The sequence below is a fragment of the Carlito syrichta genome, unplaced genomic scaffold (assembly GCF_000164805.1).
Source record: "Carlito syrichta isolate Samal-C Ts95f unplaced genomic scaffold, Tarsius_syrichta-2.0.1 Scaffold303013, whole genome shotgun sequence".
Lineage (NCBI taxonomy): Eukaryota > Metazoa > Chordata > Mammalia > Primates > Tarsiidae > Carlito > Carlito syrichta.
In genome coordinates, this window is record NW_007247109.1 from 231,636 (window position 1) to 245,182 (window position 13,547).

General features: G+C 54.2%; 1 protein-coding gene across 1 annotated transcript in view; it reads right to left on the reverse strand.

The window, feature by feature from the left end:
- Positions 1 to 13,547, reverse strand: part of LAMA5 (laminin subunit alpha 5) — a 51,014-nt gene that overhangs the window by 29,749 nt on the left and 7,718 nt on the right. Inside the window, exons 2-10 of the mRNA XM_021712012.1 lie at positions 11,996 to 12,113; positions 11,152 to 11,270; positions 10,908 to 11,078; positions 10,698 to 10,795; positions 5,313 to 5,428; positions 5,100 to 5,218; positions 4,924 to 5,014; positions 4,520 to 4,654; positions 4,300 to 4,362 (exon numbers count right to left, since the gene is read on the reverse strand). Of these exons, the coding sequence (XP_021567687.1) occupies positions 4,300 to 4,362; positions 4,520 to 4,654; positions 4,924 to 5,014; positions 5,100 to 5,218; positions 5,313 to 5,428; positions 10,698 to 10,795; positions 10,908 to 11,078; positions 11,152 to 11,270; positions 11,996 to 12,113 (1,030 nt within the window). The remainder of the gene's footprint in view (positions 1 to 4,299; positions 4,363 to 4,519; positions 4,655 to 4,923; positions 5,015 to 5,099; positions 5,219 to 5,312; positions 5,429 to 10,697; positions 10,796 to 10,907; positions 11,079 to 11,151; positions 11,271 to 11,995; positions 12,114 to 13,547) is intronic.

A 13,547-nucleotide genomic window follows, 5' to 3' on the forward strand; every position in this document is an offset into this window, starting at 1 on the left:
CTGAGTCCAGCAGGTTGAGGCTGCAGTGGCTGTGAGCATGCCACTGCACTCCAGCCTGGGTGACAGAGTGAGACTCTGACTTAAAAAGAAAAAAAGAAAACATCAATAAATTCAACAAACCTCTATTAGGTCTGATCAACCAAAAAAAGAACATATAAATCAATAATAGAAATGTGAGGAAACTTAAAAATTACAACAGGCTTATGCCATTTAAAAACTGAAGCATAAATAAAAATGTAAATAACTTCTGTAATCCCAGCACTCTGGGAGGCCAAGCTGAGAGAACTGCCTGAGTCCAGGGGTTTGAGACCAGCCTGGACAACTTGGCGAGAACTTGTCTCCACAATAAATAAAAAAATTAGCTGGGTGAGGTGGTATGTGCCTATAGTTCCAGCTACTTGGAAGGTTGAGGCAGAAGGATCACCTGAACCCAGAAGGTTGAGAATGCGGTGGTCGTGAGTACATCACTGCACTCTAGCCTAGGGACAGAGTGACTAGACCAAAAAAAAAGTCCAAAAGTGACTTAGAATATGGAAAAAAAAAACAACCTTATAAACACAATCACCATAGAAGAATATAAATCCTTAATCTAAGATCTCTGTTGAACAACAGGTATCAGGATCAGATGGTTTTATAAATAAGTTATATTAAACTTTTTTTTGGAGTTGGAGTCTCACTCTGTTGCCCAGACGGGAGTTTAGTGGCATGCTTCTGGCCACTGCAGCCTCGACCTGCTGGGCTCCAGCAAGCCTTCTGTATCAGCCTTCCAAGTAGCTGGAACTACAGGTGCGTGCTACCACGCCCGACTAATTTTTGATTTATTGTAGAAATGAGGTCTCGCCAAGTTACCCAGGTGGGTCTCAAACCCGTGGGCTCAGGCAATCCACTCACCTTGGCCTCCCAAAGCGCTGGGATAACAGGCTGAGCCACCGAGCCCGGCAATATTAAACTTTTAACAGATTGGCCAGGCGTAGTGGCTCAGCCTGTAATCCCAGCACTTTGGGAAGCTGACGTAAGAGAAATGCCTGAGCCCGGGGGTTTGAGACCAGCCTGGGCAACTTGGCGAGACCTCATCTCTACAATAAATCACAAAAAATTGCCAGGTGTAATGACATGCATCTGTAGTCCCAGCTGCTTGGAAGGCTGAGGTGGAAGTATCGCCTAAGCCCAGCAGGTTGAAGCTGTGGTGGTTGTGAGCGTGCCGGCTGCACTCCAGCCTGGGCAACAAGAGTGAGACTCCAAATCAAAACAAAAACAAAAACAAAAAAACCCCAAAAACCCAAATAGATATTTTCTGTGTTTTAAGATTTTTTTGGTTGTTGTTTTTTGTTGTGAGTCAGGGTCTCACTGTGTTGCCCAGGCTGGAGTACAGTGGCACTATCATGGTTCACCATAGCCTTGTCCCCTTGGGTCCAGGTGATCCTTCCACCTCAGTTTCCTGAGTAGTTGGAACTACAGGCGTTTGCCACCATGCCCAGCTAATTTTTTTTATTTTTTGTAGCGACAAGGTGTTGCTCTATTGCCCAGGCTAGTCATCTCGACCTCCTGGGCTCAAGCAATCCTCTTGCCTTGGCCTCCAAAGTGCTGGGATTACAGGTGTGAGCTACCGTACCTGGCCAAATTCCTCTGATTTTTAAAAATCTTTTATTTTGTAGAGGTGGGATCTTACTATGTACCCAGGCAAGTCTCAAACTCCTGGCCTCAAATGATCTTCCCATCTCTGCCTCCCCAAGTGCTAGGATTACAGGCATGAACCACTGCACCCAGGCTCCTGTGACTTTTAAAGTGATCTGGGATACAGATAAGTAGAGTTCATTTCCCAAGTATTTTATAATACCAAAACAGGAAAGCTGTCAACTTGTCTCCCTTAGGAATATAGACACAAGAAAATATTTATGTGCAATGCTGGGTGCACATTAGTAAAGATACTGATAAAATTCTTTATAAAATGAATAAATTCTCATGCCTGTAATCCCAGCACTTTGGGAGGTGGAGACAAGAGGACTGTCTGAGCCCACAGGTTCAAGACCAGCCTGGGCAACTTGGCAAGACCTCATCTCTACAATAAACCAAAAAATTAGCCGGGTATGGTGGTGTGTGCCTGTAGATCCAGCTACTTGGAAGGATGAAGTGGAAGGATTGTCTGAGTCCAGTAGGTCGATGCTGTGGTGGTGAAGAGTGTGCCACTGCACTTCAGCCTGGGCGACTGAGTGAGACTCCGACTCAAAAAAAAGAACAAGGTCGGGTGCTGTGGCTCAAACCTATAATCCCAGCACTTTGGGAGGCTGAAGTGAGAGGATTGCCTGAGTCCATGGGTTCGAGACCAGCCTGGGCAACATGGTGAGACCTCGTCTCTACAATAAATCAAAAAAATTAGCTGGGCATGGTAGCATGTGCCTGTAGTTCTAGCTATTTGGAAGGCTGAGGAGGAAGGATTGCCTGAGCCCAGCAGGTGAAGGCTGCGGTGGCTGTGAGCATGCCACTGCACTCCAGCCTGGGCAACAGAGTAAGACTCTAACTCAAAAAAAAAAAAAGAACAAATTAAAAGCAAAACACTGTACAACCACAGGTCATTATCACGTGCAAAGAGGAAATCATCAGTAGTTGATACTAGGGATTGGCACACCACAGCCCAAGGGCTCCTCGCCTGCCTTAATAAATAGTTTTACTGGAACCCAGCCAACACTCACAGACGTGTTCCATGGCGACTTTCCAATCTATAACCTGGAATGGAAACTGGAATGGTTTCCACAAAGTCTAAAACATTGACTGTCTGGGCCTTTTCAGACTACATATGCTGACCCCTGGTTTACACTATTAATGGAAAAACTAAACATTTCAACATAAAACAAAACCATCGAAGAACCAGCAAATGAAATCTGTGGGTGGGGGAGCATGGTCTGAGCATGGCCAGGTCAGAGACCAAGGAAAACAGCACAGGCAGACACATATATGGATTCAAACCTCAGCACACAAGAAGAAGCCCCCAAAATAAGGGGCAGATGACCCAATGGCAGGAAACACATGACCTTTAAGAAACAGATAACAGGCCAGGCTCAGTGGCTCAGCCTGTAATCCCAGCACTTTGGGAGGCCGAGGCGAGAGGATTGCCTGAGCCTGCGGTTTCGAGACCCACCTGGGCAACTTGGCGAGACCTTGTCTCTACAATAAATCAAAAATTAGCACGTGCCTGTAGTTCCAGCTACTTGGAAGGCTGAAGCGGAAGGACTGCCGGAGCCTAGCAGGTTGATACTGGGGTAGCCGTGAGCATACCACTGCACTCCAGCCTGGGCAACAGAGTGAGACTCTGATTCAAAAAAAAAAAAACAAAAAAAGAAACAGATAACACTGTTAACACAGTTAGAGCCATTCTAGTAAGTAGAAAGGCAAGTACTACCAGAAGGAACCAGATGGGCTGTGCCTATAAGAAAGCAACGGAAGGGTCAGGAAGATTCAGCCTTACCAAGCAGTCCAAGTGCAGCTAAAGGCAACGTGATACCAATACCATCTAAACCCCATCCTCTGTAAAACAAACCACTCTTACAAGTCCTGCCATTAAAGGGAAAAACATTGCCAACTATACCATGACACACCACAGACAGAAGACATGGCCCGATTCCAGAATCTTTGAAAAGAAACGTCTCTCTGAATCGAGGAGAGTATTTTCTGCCAGCAAGCTGACAATAACAGACACTACAGTGTAGCAAGGGCACCAATTTGGTCAGCAGGCATCCCAAGGCCAGTCGGATGCTGGTGGACTTTCATATTAAGGGAACAATTCAGCAACCTACGAGCAAAAATGCCCCCAAACACACATGCCCAGCAACCCAGAACCTTCCAGTAAACCGTCCTACAGGAACAAGACCTCACACAATGTTTTAGCTGCATAGATGTGTATGACAGCATTATTTTTTTTTAAGGGAAAGAACCTAAATTTCCAACAACTGGGCGTTAGCTAAACAGATGACATCTGTTCCTATGACACAGGTAAGGCAGCCCCATGGGCACAGGGTTGCAAGGGTGCAGGACACAGCCACAGAGCAGGCATGTCTGCAAAAGTGGAGTGGTCAGGCCCAAGAAGGGTCACACAGTGTGGAGAGGCAGTACAGCCTGGTGACTTATGCTTATCTATGTTTTTAAGTAGTGTGAACATGCATGAATTGCATAAAGAGAAATAAACCAAAGATAGACCAAAATGAAAATCCCCCCTTTTCGCAGGGCCATACCATGGAGCTACCCTGGCCCCTTCCTGCCCCAGTGGTGGCCCCAGGGCAGTACCAGGGCCTCAGGGACACTTACTCACAATCTGTCCAGCTGGCAGCACCTGTTCCCCAGTGTCATTGGGGGAGAACGGGGGCACCGCTGCGAGGGAGAGACGCCACATGTTGGCCAGGTCTGCTCAGCATTCCCACACCCCCCACCCTCAGTCTACCCGCACAACAGGAGATGTGGGCAGAAGGTAGGGTCAGCCGGGACCCCCACCCCACAGGCTCCCTGGGGTCCCGCGGGTCACACTCACGGTAGCAGTGCGGGAAGCCTGTGTAGCCCTCAGCACACGTGTTGCACTGCTCCCCCACAAAGCTGGGCCGGCAGTGGCAGCGGCCTGTCAGGTCCTCACAGGTCCCATCAGTGAAGTCTGACTCACAGTTGCAGCCTGGGCGGGGGCGGGGGACCAAGTGAGCCTGGAGTGATCAGGTCCCTGGATGGGGTGGTCTCTGCCTCCCCAGTCTGCAGTGGGGATGTGGGCTACATACAGGCCTCCCAAGGCAATGTCGGGGCCCAACCCCCACCCAGAGGCCTAGGAGGTGCCTTCCTAGGCAGGCCTGAAACTCAGGATACCCCCAGTGCTGGGCCAAAGATCCAGGGATACCCCTTTTCGGGAGACCCTGAGCTCAGCACACCCCACCCACCAAGCCCACTCACGGTGACAGGTGTGGGGTGAGTCGAGAGGGTGGTCTGGAGAGCGGTAGAAGCCAGGTAGGCAGTGCTCACAGTTGATGCCGGTGGTGTGATGCTGGGGGCGGCAGGGGTTGCTGAGTCCAGCAACGGCCCCGCCCTCATGGGCACCATCCCTACCCCTGGCCCTCGTGTCAGCCCACCTGGCAGTCGACGCAGACACCTCCACCCTGATAAGCACCGTCCTGGTTCTGGCTGGCATGGCGCTGGTCCACCTCAGGGTCGTAGTAGCAGTCGGTGGCATGGCCGTGGCAGTTACAGGCTGGAAGGAAGGGGCTCAAATGTCAGCACAGCCTCCCTGGGCCCTCCTAGGAGCCACGGCTGCCAACAGCATGCGCATGTGCAGGGTCACTCACACTGGCACTCGTTGGCGCTGTCAGCAGTCGCTGGCTTCCACGGTCGCTGGTTGAAGCCGGGACAGCAGTGGTCGCAGGAGCCCCCGCAAGTGTTGTGCTGACAGGCACACTGCAGCCTGGGGGACAGGCAGCGGGAGGGGCTTAGGCCCACCTGGAGGCAGGTGGCAGGTCTTTGGCCCTACCCCAAGGGCCTGCTGTGTGAGCAGAGGCTGTCTGCCCTTGGCTTCCTTGGCTGTCAGGCAGCAAGTGTTGACCCAGACCCCGTGGGCCCCCGCCCCAGTGGCTCTGGCACAAACCCCATCCTCAGGGAATGGACACAGGGTGAGAGGAAGCAGAGGAGCAGAGTCTCATGTGACGGGTACTGCTAGGGCCCTTGTGGAGGGTGAGGATAGGCAGGGCCTAGGAGAGGGCACTCAGTGGCCAATGCAGGTGACCCTTGCCTGCAGGTCAGCCTGGAGCCCGGGTCCCTAAGGATCAAGCTATGCCCTTCCCCCCATGGCCAGGACCCAAACCCGAGCCTAGGGGCCCCAGATCCACCTCCAAGGAAAAGGGGTACAGCTGTACCCCAAGACCCAGATCTCACTTAGGGGGCAGCCCTATGCTCAGCTGAGACCCTGCACATCCAGGACATATCCCCAGGGAGAGTGGCCAAGAACTGTTTCCTCTCCCAGAGGGCAAATACCAAGTCAGGAGCTAGACAACAAGTCAGGAGCTGGAATCCTGCCTGCTGTCCTGTGGGCAGGGGACAGCTGGTCAGAGATGAGGCCCAAGGTTGGAGTCATCTACCTACACAGAATCAGCCAGGACACCCGGACCAAAGCCACCACCTCCCACTCAGAATTAACCAGGACACCAGGGCCAAAGCCCTCACCTCCCACTCAGAATTAACCAGGACACACAGGCCAGAAACTCCACCTCCTGCTCAGAATTAACCAGGACACACAGGCCAGAGTCCGCACCTCCCGCTCAGAATTAACGAGGACACTCAGGCCACAGCCCCAACCTCATACTCAGAATTAACCAGGATACCCAGATCAGAGCTCCCACCTCTCACTCAGACTTAACTAGGATATCTGGGCCAGAGCCTCCACTTCCCACTCGAAACTAACCAGGACACACAGGTCAGAGCCCCCTACCTCCCACTCAGAATTAACCAGGACACCCAGGCCAGAGCCCCAACCTGTCACTTGGAATTAACCAGGACACTCAGGCTGGAGCCCCTCACCTCCCACTCAGAATTAACCAGGACACCTGGGCCAGAGTCCCAACCTCCCACGCAGAATTAATCGGTACACCTGGGCCAGAATCCCACCCCCAGCACAAGACTCAGCCAGGGAGGGGCAGGAGTCAACCCCATCCCCAGGCTGCAGCATTTCCTGAGCAGGACCCCAGAAGTCAGTCCGTGAAGACTGAAGACCCACAGCCTCCAATCACTCAGCTCTAGGCCCATCTCCCACGGGAATCCGTAAGGCCTTGGAAGTCAAAACTCCTTCCTTTCAGAATACAGAAACATCTGGAAGGGTCACAGCCTTCATGGAAGAGGAACTAGGAAATCAAGTGTCTACACAGGTCATCAACAAGGAAGTCACTGTGTCTTTACCCCAGCTCTGAGGCCCTACAACCAAGAGCTGAACTAGTGTTTCGTTTTTCAAAAATTTGCATGGTTAGGGTACCCCAAAACAAAAATTCAATATGAAAAGTGGTGCAATGCTGGTGACACACTGTAGTGCTCAGCAAAAGCTCTCATAAAACCACCCTGGACAGATTCTTCCCAAGCCAGGGCACATGGGAAGCACAGAGATTAAAACTTCACTAAGACCTTGCAATGAAACAACACAATGGGGCAAGCAGACACAACAAACTGCAGGATCAGACCCCAGAACCTCAATGTAGCAACCTAGCAGAAATTGTAAAAGAACGTTTAAAACAACTGTAAACAGCACCTGTAGTTCCAGCTACTTGGAAGGCTGAGGCGGAAGGATCGCCGGAGCCCAGCAGGTCGAGGCTGCAGTGGCCAGAAGCGGCCACTGCACTCCAGTCTGGGTGACAGAATGAGACTCCAACTCAAAAAAATAAAAAATAAAACAACTGTAAACAAAGGAACCTAAAACACAGTAAAAAATGCAATGCTATGAAAAATAGAAAGATGTGAAAAAGAACCAATCAGAACTTCTAGACATAAAAATGGTATTATGGCTGGGTTCAGTGGCTCAGCCTGTAATCCCAGCGCTTTGGGAGGCCGAGGTGAGTGGATTGCCTGAGCCTGTATGTTCAAGACCTGCCCAGGCAACTTGGCAAGACCTCGTCTCTACAATAAATCAAAAATGAGCCGGGTGTGATAGCACGCGCCTGTAGTTCCGGCTACTTGGAAGGCTGAGGTGGAAGGATCGCCAGAGCCCAGCAGGTCGAGGCTGCGCTGGCCGGGAGCATGTCACTGTACTCCAGTCGAGGCGACGGAGTGAGACTCCAACTCAAAAAAAAAAAGGTATTATGAAATTAAAGACTCAATGAATGGGCTAAATAGCAGAGTAGACATAGCAGAAGAGAGACTTAGTAAAGTGGAGGTGGTGCTGAGGAAACCAACCCGAAGACAGCTCAAAAGACAAAGAGACAGAAAGTAGGAGAAACAAGGAGACTGGAGGGGTCTCTGCCTGTGCCTAATGGGAATTCTAGGAAAGAAGAGGCAGAAGGGGGGAAGCCGACAGTCAGAGGGAGAGAGAGCACCAAGAATGGTCTTGAATTAACAAAGACACATCTGATTTCAAAAGCATGAGTCTCGAGCAGCAAAAAATAAGCCTGATCCTCAACACATCAGAATAAATCTGCAGAACACTGATGGCAAAGAGATCATAAAAACACCCAGAAGAGGAAGACAGCCCACAGAGAGTCAACAACTGTGGGGACAGTGGACTCTCTCGAGCCCCAGGATGCCAGAGGACTGTAAAGTAAGTCTCGAACGTGTGGAGAGACACAGTCGCCAACCAAGAATTCCATGGTCTGCAAAACTATCATTCAAGGCTGAGGGCAAAACAGCCATTTTCAGACAATTACTGAGAGACTGTTACAGAATAGAGCAATTAAAGAACGCACTACAGGACAAAACACGAGGGACAAAATGAGAGGCAAGGGACTATGGAGAACAAAGACCCAGAAAGTAAGAAGGTGGCTCCAGGGAGACTGGGGATGGAACAAAACTACTGGCAGAAATAACATAGGAACAAGAATTAGTGTTCTTAGGGCTGGCCATGGTGACTCACACCTACAATCCCAGCACTTTGGGAGGCTGAAACAGGAGGATCACTAGAGACCTGAAGTTTAAGACCAGCCTGGACAACAAACACAGCGAGACCTCGTCTCAACAAAAAATAAAAAAATAACTAGCTGGGCACGGTGGTGTGCACCTGTAGTCCCATCTACTCAGGAGGCTGAGGTGGCAGGAATGCCTGAATCCAGGAGGTGAAGGCTGTAGTGATCTATGATGGCCCTATTGGACTCCAGCCCAGGTGACAGAGTTAATGTCCTTGGGCCCTTATGTCATCCTGGAAGGTAGGACAGCCCACTAAGTCTTGCTGTGGTTGAGTCAAGCATGCCTGTAAAGAGGAAGAACCACCTTGACAACACACAGAACCAAAAGAGGATGCTAAGACTAACCCCAAGCGAGACACAAGGTGGAACTTCCAAGTCAAGGACAAAGGAGGCTGAATAGGAGCGGGTTGATGTCTTAGGACTGGTGAGCAGTGGGGTGTTGGTGACGGGAGTTTTGCTGGGGCCTATGGTTCTGGGAAAGATGCCTGCTTTCACCCTCACACCCTGCAGTGTGGGCAGAGCTCAGTCTCCGCCCAGGTGAGTGAGTGGGTTGTGGCGCCGCCCATACAGAGGGCGGGGGTAGGCCCGACTCCTGGGCCCTGGGGCTTTCCTATCCTCATAGGCCAATGTGGAAGTGTCAGGCACTGCCCCTGCCATCTTGAGCTGTGCTGCCACATGGCACTCAATCTCCCAGGACAGTTGGGCTGTGTGTGGCTCAGCAGTCTGAGGCTGCACTGGCAGGGACCCGTGCCCAGGGCAGTCCCCAGAGCTGGACTCCTGGGAGGCAGCCCAAGTCCCTGGCTCAGGAGACAGTGACCCTCCGTCAGACCCATCAGCCATGTGGGAAGGGTCTGGCTCACAGCTCTGTTTAGCACAGACCCCGAGGACAGGGTAAGCGTCCATCTTATCAGGGCTTCTCTGTCTCCCCGGTAAACAGGGGGTGTGGACAGGGTACTGAGACCCTGCAGAAGGCAGGGGTGGGTGAGCCTGCCTGCTCCCTGCCAGGGTGCTTGTGTGTGTGGGTCATGGGCTCCCATCCTATCCTACATTCTGTCATGCCTAGCACCTGCTCCGCCACCCTCCAGGGCTAAAGCTTCATGGGAACATCGTGCCGGGCACTGGGTTGCATGTCTCCTGGCTGCCTCCCCCAGAACAGATGCTGAGACTGTTCTGTGGTCCTGCCCTGTGACCTGGTACTGGGAACAGAGCCTAGACCATGTTGGGAGCTCAGCACATAGCTGTCGACTGGAGGAACTGAGAGAGGGAGGGAGGGCAGACATGCCTGTGCTGCAAGCTGGGTCAATGCCAGGCTTCTGCTGTGACTCAGATGAGGCTCACTGGGTACCTGGAGCCTTAGGTACAAACATCAGATGGCAGTCTGATGGCGACACAGATTCCTGGGCCCCACCCTACTGGTGACTCTGGGTGGGTTCAAGAACATGCACATGGAGGGCCAGGGCCACTGCCCTTGCCGTGCTGGACTCCCAGGAGGTGGAACCACTGTGGCAGGCGGTCAGCGCCCTTGTATTCCCCTGCTGCCCCCCACTGCGTGAGCGCAGGACACATCAGATGGGGGTATCAGCCACTCCTGTTCAGGCCTTGGTCCCTGCCCTTGATTGGGCAGAGGCTGGGGGCAGTAGGGAAGATGTCTTTTGTGTCCTGAAGGCTTGGGGGGCTGGGCGGGCACCCCTACAGTGAGTGACGGCTGCCTCAGCCAGGGGCGGGCTCCTGTCCATCCAGGGATGCAGATAAAGTCTAGGGTTGGTTATCCCCATTGTCCATTACCCCACAGGACCCAGGTGTCTGCTGCAATGGGGGGGCAGCTGGCTCGAGGACGGGACAAGAGCCCACATCTGCCAGCAGCACCTCAGGGAGGTTCACCAGGCACTGCCCACCACCTCACTGCACATATAGGGAAACTGAGGCACATGGGGTCACAGTCAGTGCAGGCCACACAGGGAGCAGGGGCATGGCAGGCACTGGAACCAGGTCTCCTAACCCCAGGAAAGGCAAGGGTGATGAGGAAAGGCGGGGAGCCCTAGGCCTCACCGGAAAGGGCTTCACCGGAAGGGGTCTTACCTAAAGGGGTCCATGGGGTCCTTGGCATCACAGACATCTGCGTGGCCATGGCAGACACAGCGGCCGCCGATGCTGATGTCCTTGATGCTGTAATAATACTGCACCCACTGCTCTGTGAGTGTGCCAGGCCCACCCACCCAGTACCCCCAGTGGGAGTCTCCACCCACCCCTCATCTCACCCCCCACACTGAGCCCAACGGGTGTGCTCACCCGGCGGGTGACGGTGGGGTCCCGCAGCGCCTTGCCCATGAGGTGGCCCAGTAGAGTATTGGTGCGCAGAAAGCGCAGGCGGATGTTGGTGGCCTTGGTAAAGTCACGCAGCAGTGGCGAGTAGGAAAAGTTCATGGCTCCTGGGCGCCCGTTCACCAGGGACACCACGATCTGCAGACACACGGGCGGTGAGGCCAGGGTGGCCACCAGCCTCACCCACCCCCCTCACATGGGCAGGCCTCACCTCGCCATTCTCCAGGGGCACGATGCGTGAGTACTCGGTGGTGCAGATGGCGGCATCATCCCGCGTGATGCGCTCCAGCGTCCGCGGCCCAAACCGCTCTAGGCAGTCCCTCTTGGAGGCTGCAGGGAGTTGGGGGGGCAGAAGGATGCTAGAGCTGCCAGGAAAGGCCATGCAACCTGGGCCAATGACAGGCCCAAGGTGGGGGCCAGGCCATGCCGCCAAGGCCTCCACTGGCCAGCAGGACCAGTAAAGAAGACCTCAGACCCACGGCAATGTGGGGCTGTGCACATGGTACTAGCTCACCCTTTGCCCCCACTTCCTGGAAGATGTTTGGAGAACAAGTGCCCCCTCATTACTCTTTCCTTGGAGACTGCCCCCCATGTTTGGGCCAGGAAGTCTGGGGCAACACATGACCAGGTCACCCTATCAGGGAGGTGCACCCCCTCCCGCCAACACAACTGGTTAGGTGGCAGGTGGCCAAGGACGGCCAGTGCCTGGGTGCCAGGACTTCGGCACTACTGTCATGGGCGGCTAAGCTGGCAGGAAGTGAGCCAGGAGCTGCCAGGGTCCCTTTGTCACCACAGGGAGCTGCCTGAGCATGAAGCTGTCAGACAGAGCCAAGAGATGGCACTGGAGATTCCTGGCGCCATGAGCCCCTGGACCCAGCTGTGCCCGACGTCTGGGACGTGAGCCATTTGCCCTCGGGTCCTTGAGCTGACAGCCCTGGCCAGGCGGGAGCTGGGCAAGAGGGCAGGACCTGGCATCCCAACACCTTGAGAAAGTGTGGCCATGGCTTCCCTGCCCAGGGACACCCCCAGGCCCCATGGTACCCGCTGAGACTCACAGGCAAAGAACTGCCAAGGCCGGTAAGTGTGGCCAAAGTCCGTAGACCGCTCCAGCACCCAGAGATCTGGCCGAGGGGAGTTGGCAAACTTGATGAGCACGTAAGCCACATGGAAGACCTGCGGGAACCACACTGTCAGGGCATCCAGCCCTCATGCTGTCCAGGGCTCAAGTGAGGGTCCCAGCAGGTGACACTGGTACCTTTGTCTCACAAGGGGCACCTGTGGGCTTGCCTGTGAGGGGCAGGCATGCCCAGGGAACAGGGCCTGCACCGGGGATAGAGATGAACAAACAAGAACCAGCCCTCTCAGAAGGGCTCACACCTGACCCGAGACCACACCCAACATCTTTTCCCCTACCCTCCCCAGGGAGCTCTGCAGCCTGGGGGTACTGCAAGTGGCACACTGGGAATGGATCCTGTGAGTTCCAGGCAATGGGTCAGGCCAAGGTGGGGACAGTACATCCCAAGGTCCCCTAAGTCCTGATGCCCAGCCAGGCCAGGTGGCCAGAAAGTGCCCACGAGGTGAATACAGCCTCTTGGCACATCGGATGGGTCAACCCCCCGTGGAATGGGGTCCCTGCCCAGCCTCACACTGGCCATCTGCCTCAGGAATGATGCCTTTCACCTGGCAAACAACCCACAGCCACTGAGGCCCTCTGGGCCCCGGCAACATGGAGCATCCTGGGGCTCAGCCCTGTCATCCTGGGGACCCCATGGGGGACCCAGCCTGGAAAATGGGCCTTCCCAGAACTCAGTTCATCTGGGCAGACCCCACTAGCCCAGGAGCCAGGGGTTGTAGCTTCGTGGTGGCCCTGGCATGTCAGGGTGGCCCCCCAAGGACCTGTCCTCCAGGGGCATCTGGGCCCCCCAAAGCCCTGCTTTGTCCTGTGTTTCTTCCCAATCTACCTGAAGGAAAGACAGCCTTATTTCTCATCTTTCTGGCCGGGGAACAGCATCCTGGGTGTCCCCATGCACCTGTGCCCAGCTTGACCCTTACAGGGTGCTTTTGATGCTTCCCAGAGAGGCCCTCCCTGACTATAGCCTGTCTAGCCGCCCTCGGTCCTGACATGCCAGGAGGCATCTAGTACCAGGTGCCTTCCCTCACCTACCACAGGAGCTGGTCCCTGCGGGGCGGGAGGCCAGTGTCCCCAGGCCACAGACCCCTCCAGAAAGGTCTCAGGTCCCTAAAAATAGCCCACGTTCTCTATGGCAAGAGGCTGCACCATGGAGCAGGAGGGGTATTGAGACCCCCAGGAGGGCGGTGCTTGGCAGGGTTCCTCTTCACACCTGTGTGTGCACATGTGTGTCAGGGTTTGGACTCCCTCTGCCCAGCAGGCAGCCTCAAGTATCAGTGCAAGTGCCCCATCTCCACATCCCCAGGGTGGCCAGCTCCAGGGTTCCCTACATGAGGGCTGGGATGGAGGGAGGGCTCAAGCCCAGGGCTCTGTGGGAGGGCAAGCCCCACTCCCTACCCTCTTTCCCTCCCCTCTCACTCCTCCGCCCATCTCCCCTCTGCCCTCCTCATCTCCTCTCCACCCCTCCCCCATCTTCC